Genomic DNA, 15,597 nt, shown 5'->3' on the forward strand with positions numbered 1-15,597 from the left:
CAATTCTTGTTTCCTCTTCTTTTTCTTTAAAGATTTTATTTATTTTTAGACAGAGGGGAAGGGAAGAAGAGAGAGGGAGAGAAATATTAATGTGTAGCTGCCTCTCACACACACCCCCTACTGCGGATCTAGCCCACAACTCAGGCATGCGCCCTGACTGAGAATCAAACTGACGACCCTTTGGTTTGCAGGCTGGTGCTTAGTCGACCAGACCACACCAGCCAGGGCACTTCTCTTTCCTTTCATAAAAGGAAGCACACTATAAATAATCTACTCTGTATTTAATTCACCAGCCCTGCTGTACCATCTTATTTGGGGTTGGGATCCGGAAGGGCTACCACTGACAGGTGAGAGTGAACTGGAGGTAGACAGGCCCTCAGAGGAACTGTGGCTCCACTTTGAACATATTTAGACTCTAAAAAGAGGTTGATATTAATGTATAGTGTTTGTCTCAGGTGCTGGGCAAAAAGCAAATGTAAATCCTGTTTGGAAGATGATAACATTATACTAGGCCTCAAATTATTTCTACGAACATTTTATAATATAGTATCCATCCTGTAATTAAGAAAATCAGACACAACATGAACAAAATCAAATAGAAGCAATAGAATATAGTGTTAGATCCCTAGGGGCCTCTTACATTGTAGCTTTTATGAGTCACCTTTTATGAGTCAAGCATATAGCTATGCTTACCTTGTTCAAAAAGACAAAGGAGAAGATTCACTATTTTCAGTAGTGAACTGGAAACTTTCCAGAAAAGAAAATGGAAAAATCTAGACTTGGAACAGTAAGTAAAACTAGAACATTATTGGATGAGTTCAAAAGAAGATTATGTGGAGTTGAAGAGAGAATTAGTGAAGTGGAAAAATTACCGAAGAGATTGAGGGAGACACAGAGACATTGAAAAGATCAAAGATGTGTAATTGAGGGAGGTGGGGAGGGCTGGGGGGTGGGCTGGGGTGGGAGGAAAAGGCAGAAAACTGTACTTGAACAATTAAAAAAATAAAATCAGGTATTTTTCTAGTGTATTATTAATAAGAAAACCAATTGAGCATAATTAAAAATGGGGAAAAAAAGTGCGTAATTGGAGTCCCAAAGGGTTGAAAGAGAATGGGGCAGAAGTGATAGTGGAAGAGACCGACTGGTACTTTCCATAACTGCTGTTATCAAGGAATAGATTCAAGAAGCCTTACTTAGCACCAAGCTGGGTAAGAAGAAATCCATACCTTTGGTTATTTTAGTAAACCTGTAGGAAACCAAAGGTAAGGAGAAAAATTTCAAAAGCTACCAGAAGTGGGGAGAGAGAATAGCATACTTTCAAAGAACGAGCTATTTAGACCCAAAATCATATCGACAGAATTCTCAACAGAAACAGTAGAGTCTTGAAGACAATGGAATGCTATCTTCAAATTACTGAGAGAAAATAAGAAACGCCTAGAATTCTGAGCCCTGTGAAAATATCCTACAAGATAAAGATGAAATACAAATATTTCAGACTGGACAGTTATACTAGCCACCCTTGAAAATGCTCTCAAACGACACATGATGGCATGTGGCTACCATGTTGGACAACATAGATATTGAAAATTTCCATCATTTCAGAAAGGACAGCACTGTTACAGGTATTAAGAAAATCACAGGGATATTTTGAACAACATCCTGTACCAACACCCCTGCCCCCCATGGAAACTTTAGATGAAATTCACAAATTCCTAGAAAAATGCAAATAAACAAAACTGACCCAGGAAGAAATTTTAAACTATGTTTAAAACTTCGTTGTCTTGTGCTGTCTTTGCCTGGTATCAGGGGGATATTATCCTTATAAAATGAGTTGGGGAATATTTCTTCTGTTTTCTGGAAGAGTTTGTAAAGGACTAGTATTAATTTTTTAATATTTGGCAGAATTTACCAGGGAAGCTATTTGGGCTTTTTATTATTGGAAAATTTTAAATGACTAATTTTGTTTCTTATTTTATGTCTATTTAAATTTTCTATTCTTCTTAAGTCAGCTTCAGTAGTTTGTGTCTTTCTAGAAATCCGTCCATTTCATCTAAGTTGTCTAGAGGGATAAAGTTGTTCATTGCATTCCCTTATAATCCTTTTCATTTCTGTAATTGGTATAATTGTCCCTTCTTTCATTCCTGGTCTGTGGTCACCCTACAGAGGTGGAATGTACCGTTTCCCAATTAGTAGGATGTTTATGCTCACTGCACTCCATGCACTAAGAGAATTTGAGAGAAGATTTATTACTCATCCAAGAGCCGCAGGGGGTGATTAGCATGGGTACAAGCTGGTTTGCCCTGGTTTGAGCCAGGCGGAAGGAGTGGGTCAGGCCTTTATAATGGCTAGGGGGCTGGAGTGAGGTGTGCGTGTGCATGCGGAGGATGTGCAAAACTTGAATTTGCCTCTAGGGCCCAAAGTGGGGGCACGGTGGACTTTTCTTACCAACCCGTCTGGCTGGGTCAAAGCGGAAGGGGGAAGTGAGGCTTTAAACATCTGAAATTGGGGCCAGACTCTATTACAAGTCCTGAATTGGGATTAAAAAAAACTTTATATTTCATCTTTTCTTCTTAATTGACCCCCCCCCAGGTTTATTGATTCTTTCTCCTGCAAGGTCAGATCTGCTGCTGAACCCTTTAGTAAATTTTTCATTGTTATTCTACCTTTCAACTTGAGTTTCTATTTGGTTCTTTTATAATTTCTATCTTATTTGATGAGTTGTTATTCATACTTTACTTTAAAGATTGTTTCTTTTAGTTCTTTGACCATATTTATGAGAACTGCTTTGAAGTCTTTGTTGTATAAGTCCAAAATCTAGGTTCCCTCAGAGACAATTTTATTGAAACTGTCCACCCCCAAATTAAAAAATGTACGGGTCACACTTTTACATTTTTGCATATACTATAATTTTTTGTTGAAACCTGGACAATTTTGGTAATATATTCTGCATTCTGATTCATTTTTCTCCAGAGTTAGAGGTGGTTTCTCTTTTTGTTTTTTCAGTTCCTTGCCTGGAACTAATTTTATGAAGTCTTTTTATTTCCTGGGGAGTGTGCTGCTGATGTCTTTGCTCAGTTCTTCCTTTCTTGTTTTTATTTTATTCATTCATTTATTTGTCCTCACCTGAGGATATTTTTTCAACATTGATTTTAGAGGGAGAGGGAGGGATAGAGAAACATCGGTCATTTGCCTCCCAAATGTGTCCCGACTCCAAACCTGCAACCTAGATATGTGCCCCGCAACCTTTTGGTGCGTGGGGTGATGCTCCACTCCAACCAGCTGAGCCACCAGGCCAAGGCTCTTGTTTTTAAGCCTGACTTTCTAGTAGTTGCCCTTGGATCAGTATATCCTTGTAATCAGCCTGTGATTGGTCAGAGGTTGTGTTTCAACTCCTTGAAACAGTGGCACCTAAACCCTCTGTCAGTAGTTCTTGTGAGACTTGGGGAGTGCATTTCAGGTTCAGGGGATTTATGGGCCTGCCCTGGCTTCCTGTATTTGCAAGGCTCACACTCATCCAGGCATGAGTAGCTCCCTAGGGCCCTCTCATTTCTCTCCTGCATGTTTATAGTCTTGTGCAGGCACACAGCAGGAAAAAGTAGACTCTTCCCAAGGCCCATGGGGTTGTGTCGTTCCCTGATTCTCCGTGTCAGTTCCTGGTAGCTCTGCTTGCCCTAACTAGTGTGGCAAATTCCGGCTGACTGTGATATTGGCCTTCCCTGGTTTGTCTGCCTTTTGAATCACTATTGTTTTTGAAAACGCCCCTAGGCATGGAGTTCTCCCGATCCAGGTGAATTTAACTCTCTGGCAGTGGAGCTGCCAGTCTTCACAGTTTGCCCCGACCTAGTGGGACTTACACGTCACGGAATGGGGAACGGATGTGGGTTGGTGGGAGCCCCAGCCTCAGTCACCACGCATACCCACTGCTCTTACTGAGGTTCAGTGGATTTTCTTGAATAAACACTTCTCAGTTTGTTGGATGTCTTTGGAAAATATCCAGATTCTTAAATGGTCGGTTTGGATAATTTTGTCCACTTTTGTTGTTGGGGATACCATTTGTCACATTCCTCATTCAGCCATCTGGGAGTCTCCTTGCCTTTTCTCTCTCTGTCTCTGTCTCTTTCTCTTTGTCTTAGTTTTAAACATTTAAATTCTATTCACACCGAGTTTTATTTCAGAATGTTATGAAGTGGGGATCTATTGGCTCTTTTAAAAAATGGTATTAAGTAGTGTTGACTGTTACATATATGTCCCATTGATTCATAGTGCAAATAGTTTATTTCCTTAATTGCAGTGAGATTAATTTTAATTTCATCCTTTAAAAAAATCTGTCAACTGTGCCCTTTTCTACTTGTTTTTACCATCTCTTGCTTTCCATGGGCCCCTTCTTAGCTTCTGAGTAGGCTCAGCCTTTTCACTCTTTAAACTTTTCTTTTGAATTTATCTCCTTGAGTTTCCTTCACCACCCAGGTTCATAAATTTCATCTGCTCTTGCTACTCATCAGGGCCAAAACCAGGACAAGGCAGGAGAGATGCCTACGGCACAGACATTTCATGAGGCAGTCGCCCTCGGGAGGCCTGCAGAGTGTGGGGCTGGCACTCGTATAACTCAGTTTTAGGAAATTTGTGTCCTACGTGCCTTGCTTGCCTCATCCTGGCCCTGGCCCTGGCCCTGCAACTCATATTTCTCATTAGTTATGTTTACTGTAACCTGTGGTTTTTGTCCCAAATTGGCTTCATTTGTTTAAATTTTGCGTTCACCTGCTCTGAATTGTGCAGGTTTGGGGAGTATAAAGGGTCTCAAGATATCACTTCTTTCACGCAGATGCTTTCTTCAGATTTACTCTCTTTCAACTCGGTGCTTCCCCTTTCCTCCTCATTCTGTTAGTATTACTGCCTATCTGTCCTGACCCAGCCCAACTCTTCAGAATGAAAACGTTCGGTCATTTCCATGGTAAAACCTCCTCCCTGGGAGCCATTGGGCAGGTGGGCAGCAGCATATCAGTGGCCCCATTCTGGAAGCTGGTGAGGATTAGAAATTACCTTGTGCTTTCAGCTTGTCAGGTAGGAGTGCCAGGGTTTCTCCAGGGTTAAGGGGCATTCACAACTATATCACTAAGAAGGGAAAGTTGCTTATTTGCTCATCCGCTTAGCATCATATATGTTTGGAATATATGTTTGGAATCTTTGCAGCCTCTCCCAGTACTTTGATCCCCAAAGGCAAGCTTTGACTCCCTGACCAGCTGTCTGGCTTATCCTTGCCAACTTTGTTTCCTGGGTCTTATTTATTTTTTTTCTCCCATTCTTTGCTGACTTTTTTTTTTTACTGTGGTTTCCTGGAATGACCCTGCTTTGCTTGGTGTTCTCACTGCTTGTGTATGAAAACAAACTCATTATTTAAGGAGCAATAATTGAGTATCTACTATCTCCTAGGTACTGTGGGAGCCAATGGGATTACAATGGTGACTGCAACCAAACACTCCTTGTCTTAGTGAGAGAGACAGGTTAGCTATAATCACACCAGCTGGGATATATGTGAAGGGAAGTCACTGGTGCAGCCAACCCAGGGACAGTTACGTCAGAGATTCCTGTGCCTCCATCTCACTGAAGTGGCGGTAAACTCCCCCTAATTTTGAACTCTGGCCTACTCAGGACTTGATGTGAAGTACTCCCATTTCAGTTGTGGCTCGTTTTGCATTCTTTTTCCTGCCTGCAGCTTGCTCCCAAACCTTTGCCCTACCCAAGGTTGACATTATTTGTATTCTTATTTAGTAGTGGGTGCAAACTCTGGTCATGAACCTATCTTTGGAAGTTATTTTCTTCCCTTTAAAAAAAAAATTTGTCAGTTATTTTCCTATATCTTTATTAGCTTCTTTGTTATATTTTCTTCTTCCTGTTTGCATTTCCTAAAAGTTGCCCTAACCCAGATTTTGTCCTAGGCCTTCTTCTGTATTAGTTTATTCTTTCTTGACAATCTCATCCATTCTAGAAAACTTTGGGGTACCATTTTTATGTAAATGGCTGGCTCATTTATCTCTTAAGCTGTGCCCTGGTTTCCAATTATTTGGTGCATAGGTACAGGTGGAGGTATGTATTTCCATGCATAGAGATATATATAAAGGTATCTATTTTCACATGAAGGTATACAGTACCCTGAGTGGAATTCATCATCTTCACTAACTTAGTGATGTTATCACTCCCCAGTCTTGTTTGGAATCTGACGCAATTGCCACTTCCTTGCCCTCCTCCAGATCTACCTGGTTGCCAAACGGTGCCCCTTGACCCTGTGTGATACCATATGAAGGGTCTCTTCCTTTCTGTCTCTGCCTGTACCACTCTGGTTCAGGCCTTCCTTTCCCCAGCCTGTTCTAGTTCTTTCCTAAGGTGCAGCTGCTGCTGGTTTTTCTCAAGTGCTGATGACTTTGAATCCTGAACAGGTTAATTTTCCCTGACTCTGATCTGTTCTTTTCTCCTGCTCACTTAGCCTTCACAAATTCCCCCCTCTTTGAAAAACTGGGCTGGTTCTCCAGACCTTCCATATTGTTTCACTTTTCTGGCCACTGCTTCCCTTCCTATAGACTGGACTCCATCCAAATGGAATGAATGTTGCAAGAACCTGCCCGTGCGATGTATCTTTTTTTGTTTCCTTTTGCCAGCAGTATGCTTTTCTCACATTCTCAGTTCTTCCTTAAAATTTTTTTCTGAAGCTTTCTTGGACTTCCTGAGCTGGAGATACCCTTTCTCTTCTATCATATGTACATTTACCCATACTTAAAAAATTATTGCTCTCACTTCCCAACTTGTATCAATTGTTGGTTCACTATGAGTTCTCATATCCCTCATTGTGCCCAGTGCGGTACCTTGCGGAAGTATTTGTTGAACGAACGAGTGGGTGAAAGCATTTCGGAAGTAGACCATCAGACAGTCTGGACCCCAGGCTGTGCCTTTCCTGCGGCCTTGTTGTTTATCCCGCAGCGCATACGAACAAGAATGTTTAAGACATGAAATACCCGAGTGTTTAGTCAGGGGCACTGCCCCCCTTTCCCTTTGATTATCAAATAAAATAATGACGACAGTCAACACAGCAGTAGTTGTCTGGTGTGAATGAATCAAAATTATATCTTTTTTTTTGGTTAGGTCTACAAAAAGTATACTTTTGGCATGCTGCAGAATTTTATAGTTTATGTGTGCCGTGACATGAGAAGGATTGAAAACCACTGATCTAAGACCATTGGATCTCTTCCTTGCACTTTTTTTGACTTTCTGAATCCCTTCATGTATCACTAAATGACCTGTCACCTTTTGTTTCTGCTGCTGCTCTTCTCTTGGGTTATATTAATTTCATTTTAAAGAAAAATTACATCATTTTGGTAAAGGATGTTTGTGGGAAATGTAGAGGAAATGGAAGCTAGCGTTCAGAATGACATCTTGATCCATTTTATGGGAAATCATAAAGGCTGCTTACCAGGGTTTTGGAAATTTGCAAGTGTAGGCTTAGGTCCTGGGCTGGTGGCCAGCACCGTGTAGGAAGTAGAAGCTGTGATGACATGTTCAGTGTCCAGGTGGCAGGTCGGGGGCCAGCTGCAGGGCCCTGTATCCCAGTCTGCTGATCCAAGCAGCTGCCTTGTATTCCTTAGAAGCAGCTGCCTGAGCCTCTGGTCAGATGACTGGTTTGAAATAATGGCAGGTAAGAGTAGTGAAGTAGATGCTTAACTACCATGTTTCTGTTTTTTGAAAGTTAGCGAACCATCCTGGGTTCCCTGAATGGTTTTGGACTGTGGTTGTGGCAATGAATCAGGTTTTGTTGATGAACTCTAAGAAATCGATTACTTGTTTTTGTAGAGGAATGTCATTTTGTTCAAGGTTAAACTTAGGCAGTGCCATGTCTCTTGAGTCCTACTTTAGTACCTATTTCATTATAGTGTTTAATTCTAGGTCTTTATACCATTTTTCAAAACCATATTCCCTCCTGCCCTTGTGCATTTCAGAAGCTGACTATGAATAGAATGGCAGAACTCCTTAATTTCTACCTTGCTGCTCATTTGTGGAAGTGTTTAGTTGAATTGGCCCAAACAAACAAGCCAGTGATACCTGTGAAGGTAAAGGCCTTGAAAAGAAACTCATGCCAGATGGTGTGTTTGACTCACTGCCCAGGAGAAAGGGATACCAGGAGCCACGAAGGGCACCGCGTCGCCTTTGCCATCCAAGCACTAAATGTCCGAGAGCACAGAGGAGGCTGCAGGTTAATTGCTCTTCAGTCACCCACTTCTCTTTGGTTTCAGCTTGTGATACCTGAGCTGCTCAAGACGGGAAGGACTCTGAGCCTGGGCAGTGGAGGCCGCCCTGCGTCTGGAGAGAAGAGGCAACCGTGGATCCAGCAATGAGCCATCCTGACTTCAGGCTGAACCCGGGGAGCCTCAGAGGTAGCAAAAGGAATGGGGAGTCTACGCTGGCAGCTAGAGACCTGGCATGTAGCTGGAGTGGAGGTGGGGGCGGGTCTTAGGGCTGAGGGGGACTAATTCTTTTAGTGACTTGTTAAATATTCTCTTGTGTCATTTATTCTAGAATTAAGTGTTGTTTCTTGTTGTCTTTAATTTGTTGTTTATTGAGCACAGCTATTTAATTTCCTCTTGAAAAATGGCAATCTTTTAGTAACTCTTGTTTTTAAAAGGTTTGTGTGTATAAGCAGAAAGCACACTGCCCCTATCACTCCAGGTTATGCTCCATGAATACTGTGGTGCTGGTTCAACAGCTGTCTCCGTATGCATTCTATCCATGTTTTCTCATTTATTCTTGCCTTTTTGTGGCTATCAGAATCTTTATCGGGGAGTTTCATTTTCTTTTCGGTTTTTATAAATTAAAAAAAGGGGAAAATATCTTCAGTTTTAAAAATACAGAGACGTTTGATTGAGAAAAGAGTTGATTACTGCCTCATGTTTCTAGGTGTGTCCTCTGTGGTCGGCCCACGCGGTGTTGGTGCTTCGCCAGGTGACAAAAAGTCAAAGAACAAGTCCACACGAGGGAAGAAAAAGAGCATATTTGAAAATTACATGTCCAAGGAGGATGTTTCAGAAGGCTTGAAGAAAGGAACACTTATCCAGGTGCTTAAATCCCACTAGAAGGCTATTCCTTGGATGTGTGGGATCAGAAGTAATCTGTTTTTTCAGTAAAGCGTCTATTTTTCTGTGCTGTGTGTTTTGAAAGAAATGACGGTATAACAGGCACAGGGCTTCTCACTTCTGGGACCTACAGTGCCATTAGAGGTAATAAGCGCCGCAGGGCAGAGAGAGCGCAGTGGTCTGAGGGTTGAGAGGCAGGAGCTTTCCGGTTCGGGCTGCCCAGGAATGTGGTGTTGGAAGGGATGTTGTTGATGCAGGCCATGGACCGGTGCAATCTCTATGAGATAAGAGAAAGTGCTTTATAAATGGAAGGACCAGTAGACGAAAGTGGGAAATGGGTTTGGCTAGAAGAAGCATGGATAGTTCAGTTTGCCTCGAGCCCATGAAAGCTGAGTGACAGAACAAGATTGAAAGGGAAACCATGAACAGCAGCAGACAGTATTTGTTGAGTGTTTTATAGTTTACAAAATACTTTTAAAAGCTAGTACAGTGGTTTGGCTCAGCAAATGTTTATTGAGCATCTGCTGTTAGCCAGGCACAGTCTGCAGTGAAGAGCAGGCACGTGGGTACCCTCGGGATGACTGTGGAGGAGGCCACCTCTGTGCGCTGTGAGCTGTAGCCCAGGGGGAGGCTGGCAGCCATGTGGACAGGTGATTGCCAGGTAGATGGTCAGCGCTGAGGGAAAAGTGTGGCCGGGGGCGTGGGAGAGCAGTTGGGGGAAATCAGGAAACCATGGGAGGTGCCGTCTGCTGTGGATGTTGAAGGACCACCAGCTTGGTCTGTTCAAAGAGTGACGTGTGTGGGAAGAAGGCGTGGAGGGCAGTGGCACCGATGAGAACACGAGCCGACCGACCACACGCTGTGCGGTAGGGCTGCTGAGGCCTCCTCAGGCCGGAAGTGTGAGGCAGGTGGTGGGCAGTGAGGTAGAGGGGGGCAGAGCACGTGTCCTCTGAATTAAGCGTGTTTCATAATTCTTGGATAATGAAGTATCGCCATGTGTTACCCGGCTCACTTGAAAATTTTGACTGTGTTCTGCTTTTTTCTCGTTCTGAGAGCTCAGCTTCTATGTTTGTGTTTTTGGCTGGAGATCCAGCCAATTAATAGACAGTATCATCTTCTCTTCCTTTTTTACCATTTTTTTGTATTTCCCTGTAGTCAAGTGCATGTGTGATTAATATAAACTCTTTAAAAAAATTCATTTTATTTTTTAGAGAGAGAGGAAGGGAAGGAGAAAAAGAGGGAGGGAAACATCAGTGTATGGTTGCCTTCTGCACACCCCCAACTGGGGACCTGGCCCGCAACCCAGGCATGTGCCCTGACTGGGACTCAAACCTGGGACCCTTTGCTTTGCAGGCCAGTGCTCAATCCACTGAGCTATACCAGCCAGGGCGATTAATATAAACTCTTGAATGGAAAACTGTTTTTTAATAAACTGAGTTGATCTTCTGACTTTAGAAGTCCTATTGGCTTAAAAAAAAAAAGCTTCCCTTGGATTTCTTTGACAAGCCTCTCTCAGGAGAGTTGGCCATTTGTCCATTCGTTAGTCCACACACGTGTGGTGTTTCATGCAGCCCACACGCTGAACTCCAGTTTCTCACCTCGTTCCACGTGCGTGGACCCGTTGTGCCTTTCCATTCTCGTCTTCCTCGTTTCTTCCTGGTACGCTCTGCTCCATTTACCCCAACCTTCAGACTTTTCCCGTGGAGACTCTGCTCTTCGACTCCTCTGTGACCCTGTGCGTGCTGTTCCCGGTGCTTGGGGTGCCTTCTCCCACTGTCTTGATGTCATCTTGCTCAACCTTTAAGTCCTGAGCGAAGTGTCACCCCCTTTCAGAAGTCTTATTTTACTTCTCTGCAGAATTGGCTATTGCCACTCTTCTTGAAGCTGACTTCTTGGTTTACATTTTATTTTATTTTTCTTTTATAGTAGTTTATTTATTTATTTTTAGAGAGGGGATTGGAGGGAGAAATAGAGGGAGAGAAACATCACTGTGTGAGATAAACATCAATCAGTTGCCTATCACCTGCCCCCACCCAGCAACCTGGCCTGCAACTTGGATATGTGCCCCGAATGGGAGTCAAACTGGTGACCTTTTGCTTTGCAGGGTGATGTCGAAACCACTGAGCAACACCAGTCAGGGCTTCCCTTTATGTTAAACCCGTATTCATGTCCTGACATTTATGTTTCCTCAAGTAGATTATTTACTTCCTTTTGGGCAGGGTCATATCTTATTCCTACATACCTGGCATTTGATTGATGCTTAATAAGCTTATTGAATAGTTATTTACTGATTCAATAAAGGATTAAGGTACTTATTGTCTTTGAAGAAAAATGAGGGGAATTTCAGTTATTGTAACTTGAAAGAAAAATTGCTTATGATTTTGATGATAGAATTCACACAGATAACCTGAGGTAACTATTCTGCAGTTGTATTAGTTTTTGCTCTGTCCTATTAACTTTTGCTTTTGAAACAACTGTTTGGTGATAGTAAAATAAAACAATAAAAAACTGATCGATATAACAACTCTCATTTCATAGAGTTTTAAGTGGTTCCTCCTGGCCTGTGACATCATGAGACTCCAGCCAGAGCCTCTCCCCCCTCACCCCCTCCCCATGGATGAGAACAGTTGTTCTTTGCAGATGGGGAAAGGAATGGGTTCCAGATATGAGGTCACCGTGTGAAATATACAACATTGTAAATAAGATTTTCATAGGCAAAGGAACAGAGTCCATCTGCTTTCTGATGCAGACTTTGTGTGTTCAGGCCTTGAAGGGTAAGCTAAAGAACTAGACAATAAAGATTTTTGAATGTTGAAACATATAAGCATTTAACTTTTTATTCACATGTAAGTATATCATTACATCCTTTTTCTTCTCCCCATCCAGAGAAGCAACTTTTAATGAGAGATCTGAGCTATTTTAATATAGGAGTAGGATAATTTTTTGTTTCCTTTCAACATTTTGACCAATAATTTAACATTTCATTGGTATTTGGCCTATGTGGGAAAGGGGAGTCTTTAGTGACCAAGAAACCTCTTTTTGGTGTGAGAGCTGACCAGCAATGACCCATGACCATGCACATGTAGTTTTGAAGATATTTTGATAAACAAGTTCTCACATCAAAGAACATAGGTCATTTCTTTTAATGTAGGTAGACAGTTGGAAGGTTGATATAGGAGACGCTGGGAGAAATTGAGAGTATGGGATGGACAGTCTCGGAAGGGGCTCAGGTTTGGGGGATGTCCAAAGTGGCACGGGTAGGGAGGTGGTGGACTTGATTGGCCTCACCATCCCAGGTGTTGCTGTGTCTGCAGGTGGTTCAGGCTGAGCTGCCAGAGCTGCCCAGGACATGATGTCGGAGTTCCAATAGAATATCAGTGTAAAGCTGTTATTGGGCCTCAGAAGAAATCCTAGTTTGGGAGGACAGGCGAGGAGGAGCTAGTTTCTAGACTGACACCATTTGTTAAGAGTGAAATCAACTGGAGAACGTTGGCTGTGGATTGAAGAGAGAAATAGAGGTGACATGGCAATGGACCACACAATCATTTAGAAGGAGGAGATGACATTCATAACATTAATACCAGGGGGTGGTGGGAGAAATCAGCTCTGCAGACATTGGTTAATTAGCTCAACAAATCTTTCTTGACTGCCTACTAAGTGCAAAGCATATAACAGACAGGCGTTTCACTGGGGAGATGAGCAAAAATGACTAGAGAAATAGAGGAAATTACAGCCTGTGACCAGTTCTGTAATCACCTCTGAGGTGGGGATCTCTGAGTCAAGATCTGAAGGGTGAGAATGAGCTAGCCATGTGAAGGATTAGGAAAAGAACATTATAGGCAGAGAGATGAACTAGTGGAAGAAAAAGCAAGCAGAAAAAAGGCTTGGTGTTTTTGAGGACGAGGGAGGAAGTCTGTTGGACAAAGGGAATGACCATATGGGAGTAAGTTGGAGAGTTAGGCAGCTACCAAATCATGTAAGGTCTCTGGGCTGTGTTGGAGAGTTGGATTTGATTTAAAGAATGGTGGGGAGTCACCAAAATGTGTTAAGCAAAGGAAGGACATGATCTATTTTATGCTTTAAAAACATCTCACTGGCAATTTTAAGACAAATAGACTAGAGTGGAAGCTGGGAGACCATGTAGAAGGACATCAGAATACACCAGGCAGGAACATGTGGAGCTGTGAACAAGGTGGGTAGAATAGGAGTTAGAACTGCCGTGACGTACGGATGGCTTAACTGTGGAAGGTGAGGCAAAGGGAGGAATACAGGCTGGTCCCCAAGTATGTAAGGTGAGCGGCTGGCTGGGTGATGCTGTCATTCACCGAGATCAGGAAGCCTGAGGGTTGGAATGTGGTGCAGGATTCCTAGGGGGAGGGGGCAGATGATGCAAGTGAGTGGAGAGGCCCCGGGTGACCGTGGCAGACAGAGGCAGACAGAGGGAGACAGAGGCAGTCTGCAGCAGTTAGGAGCAAGGTCTCTGGAGCCAGACGGCTTGGGCTTGAACGTGGGGTGACAGTGGGCACCGCTCAGTGCCTCACTTTTCTCATTTGTAAACCGGAGAATAGCAGCACCTACCTCATGGGTTTGCCTGGGTTCAAGTGTTAGTTAGTTGGATAGATAGAAGCCCCTTCAAACTGGGTATGACGTGTGGTGTGCTGGTGTGTTATTTGCAATTGCTGTTATTGCTGTAAGAGAAGTATCTGTTACTCAACTCAGGTGGTGGCTGCCATGTGGGGTTAGCTGGTGTTTCAAGAATATCTGGAAATACATATTTATGTGTGAAATTCTTCAGTTTTGAGTATTCTCAAACATTCCTTAAGCCAAGTAAAACATGTTTGTGATTGCCAAGTTAGGCTAATTAGCCCAGTTGTGGGGTATTTTTCTACAGTGACATTCAGCTTCTTGGGTTTAGGCATAGAAAAGATAGTTGGGGTCAGCTGAGAGTGGGGTTTTACTAGTCAGATATAAGAGGACGAGTAGCCTCAAGGTTCCAGGTTTGTAATGACAGGAGGTAACGACAGGCCGTGGCAGCAAGGTAGCCAAGGAAGGGACTACACATAGTGGGATGATGACAGAGGGTCAGAATGTGGTGAGGCCCATGGGTTGGAGGTCGTAGTGAAGACAAAGAGTCATTGAAGTGGTTTTTCTACCGTAAGTGAGCTGAAGGCCCGAAGATTTTAATCAGAAGGTGTTATACGTGTTTTGTTTGGTCTGTGTGGGCGTTTGCAGGTGGTGTGATTAGCACTGATGACAAGACACAGGCTGAAACCACTGGCCAGGGCTGCCTGCTCATCGTATGGATGTGAAGTCCCGTTAAGTGTTTATAGGATTGTGTGGTGAAGAGGAGGACAGTGAACTACAAGTAAAAGTGTTAGTGAATCAGGACTGTGACCCAGTTTGAAGATGCTGCTGCTAGGAGGTATAGAAGGAGCTAAGGATGTGAACTTCGAAGGATCAGGGCAGGGGGTGGGGTGGGGTGGGACAGCGGTTTGAAAGAGAATGGAGAAAAAAGATGTTAAAGCCACAGTGGGGAAACAAGGGGGAAACATTCTTCCTCTGGCCCCAGAGGTAGTGGAATGGAGAAAAGAAGTGGTTTCCTGAGAGCCCTGCGAGGAAGGGGGGCATGGCAGGGCACAGCCAGGTTTTGACTAAGTCGAGGAGGTGCAGGAGCATTCAGAGACAAGAGGGAGCCTGTTGGAGCCTCACGGTCCAGCTCCAGGCCTAGGCAAGGGTCGAGGAGGAGGAAGGGGTTGGGGCAGACCAGGCAACAGTCGTAAGAATATGACAGTGGAAGTGCTGGACTTCCTAGGTAAGACAGAACATCTGCTGGAAGTCTCTTAGTCAAAAGATCGTTTCCTTCCGTGCTTTACTGAGAGCTCCTTCTGTCAGGCTGTGGAGGTGACTCTGGTCTGCTGAGGACCCTGTTCAAGTCCCTCCCTCCTCCGCGTGATCTGTGCTCTCAAGGGCATGCCGAGGGCCAGTCCTCAGGGATCCGCTGCTGTCGGAGTGCGGCCCTTCTCCTGGAGCAGGCCTTCCGTCCTGCCGTGTGCTTTTACACATCGTGTAGTTTGGAGTAGAAAATCAAGAAGAGAATCTTTAAGGTCCCTTTAATATCTCTTCTTTTAAGTAGAGCCTCGTTCCAGCCCTAAGCAAGCTGTCCCTTTCCCCTGAGCCCAGCCTTGGCCTCTCTCAGTGCTCTGTACTTAAAGGCACTGTGGAAGCAGGAGGCGTTCTGCAGTCTAGACTTCATGTACTAGCTGTTCATGGAGCTAGAAGGGATGCTAGAAGAACAGCAATTGAAAATAATAGAAACTTAGAAAAAATGCCTGGGGTCAGAAAATAAATGAAAAAAATTAACATCAATGAATCTACTTCCATTTATTTGGAGTGTCTTCCCCTCATTAGACTGTGAGCTCTAGGAGAGCAGAGGCTGTGTCACTCTCCACTGTGTCCCCGTGACTTAGCACGCTGCCTGTCA

General features: G+C 43.6%; 1 protein-coding gene across 5 annotated transcripts in view; it reads left to right on the plus strand.

Annotated features, from left to right (window-relative positions):
- Positions 1-15,597, plus strand: part of DIS3L2 (DIS3 like 3'-5' exoribonuclease 2) — a 285,589-nt gene that overhangs the window by 24,164 nt on the left and 245,828 nt on the right. For all 5 annotated transcript variants that reach the window (XM_053655254.1, XM_053655253.1, XM_053655255.1 and 2 more), the window contains 2 exons: positions 8,280-8,420; positions 8,941-9,098. In XM_053655254.1, the coding sequence (XP_053511229.1) occupies positions 8,378-8,420; positions 8,941-9,098 (201 nt within the window). In that variant the 5' untranslated portion in view covers positions 8,280-8,377. The remainder of the gene's footprint in view (positions 1-8,279; positions 8,421-8,940; positions 9,099-15,597) is intronic.

This window comes from Artibeus jamaicensis, unplaced genomic scaffold (genome assembly GCF_021234435.1).
Source record: "Artibeus jamaicensis isolate MK-2021 breed Jamaican fruit bat unplaced genomic scaffold, CSHL_Jam_final contig_944, whole genome shotgun sequence".
Classification (NCBI taxonomy): domain Eukaryota; kingdom Metazoa; phylum Chordata; class Mammalia; order Chiroptera; family Phyllostomidae; genus Artibeus; species Artibeus jamaicensis.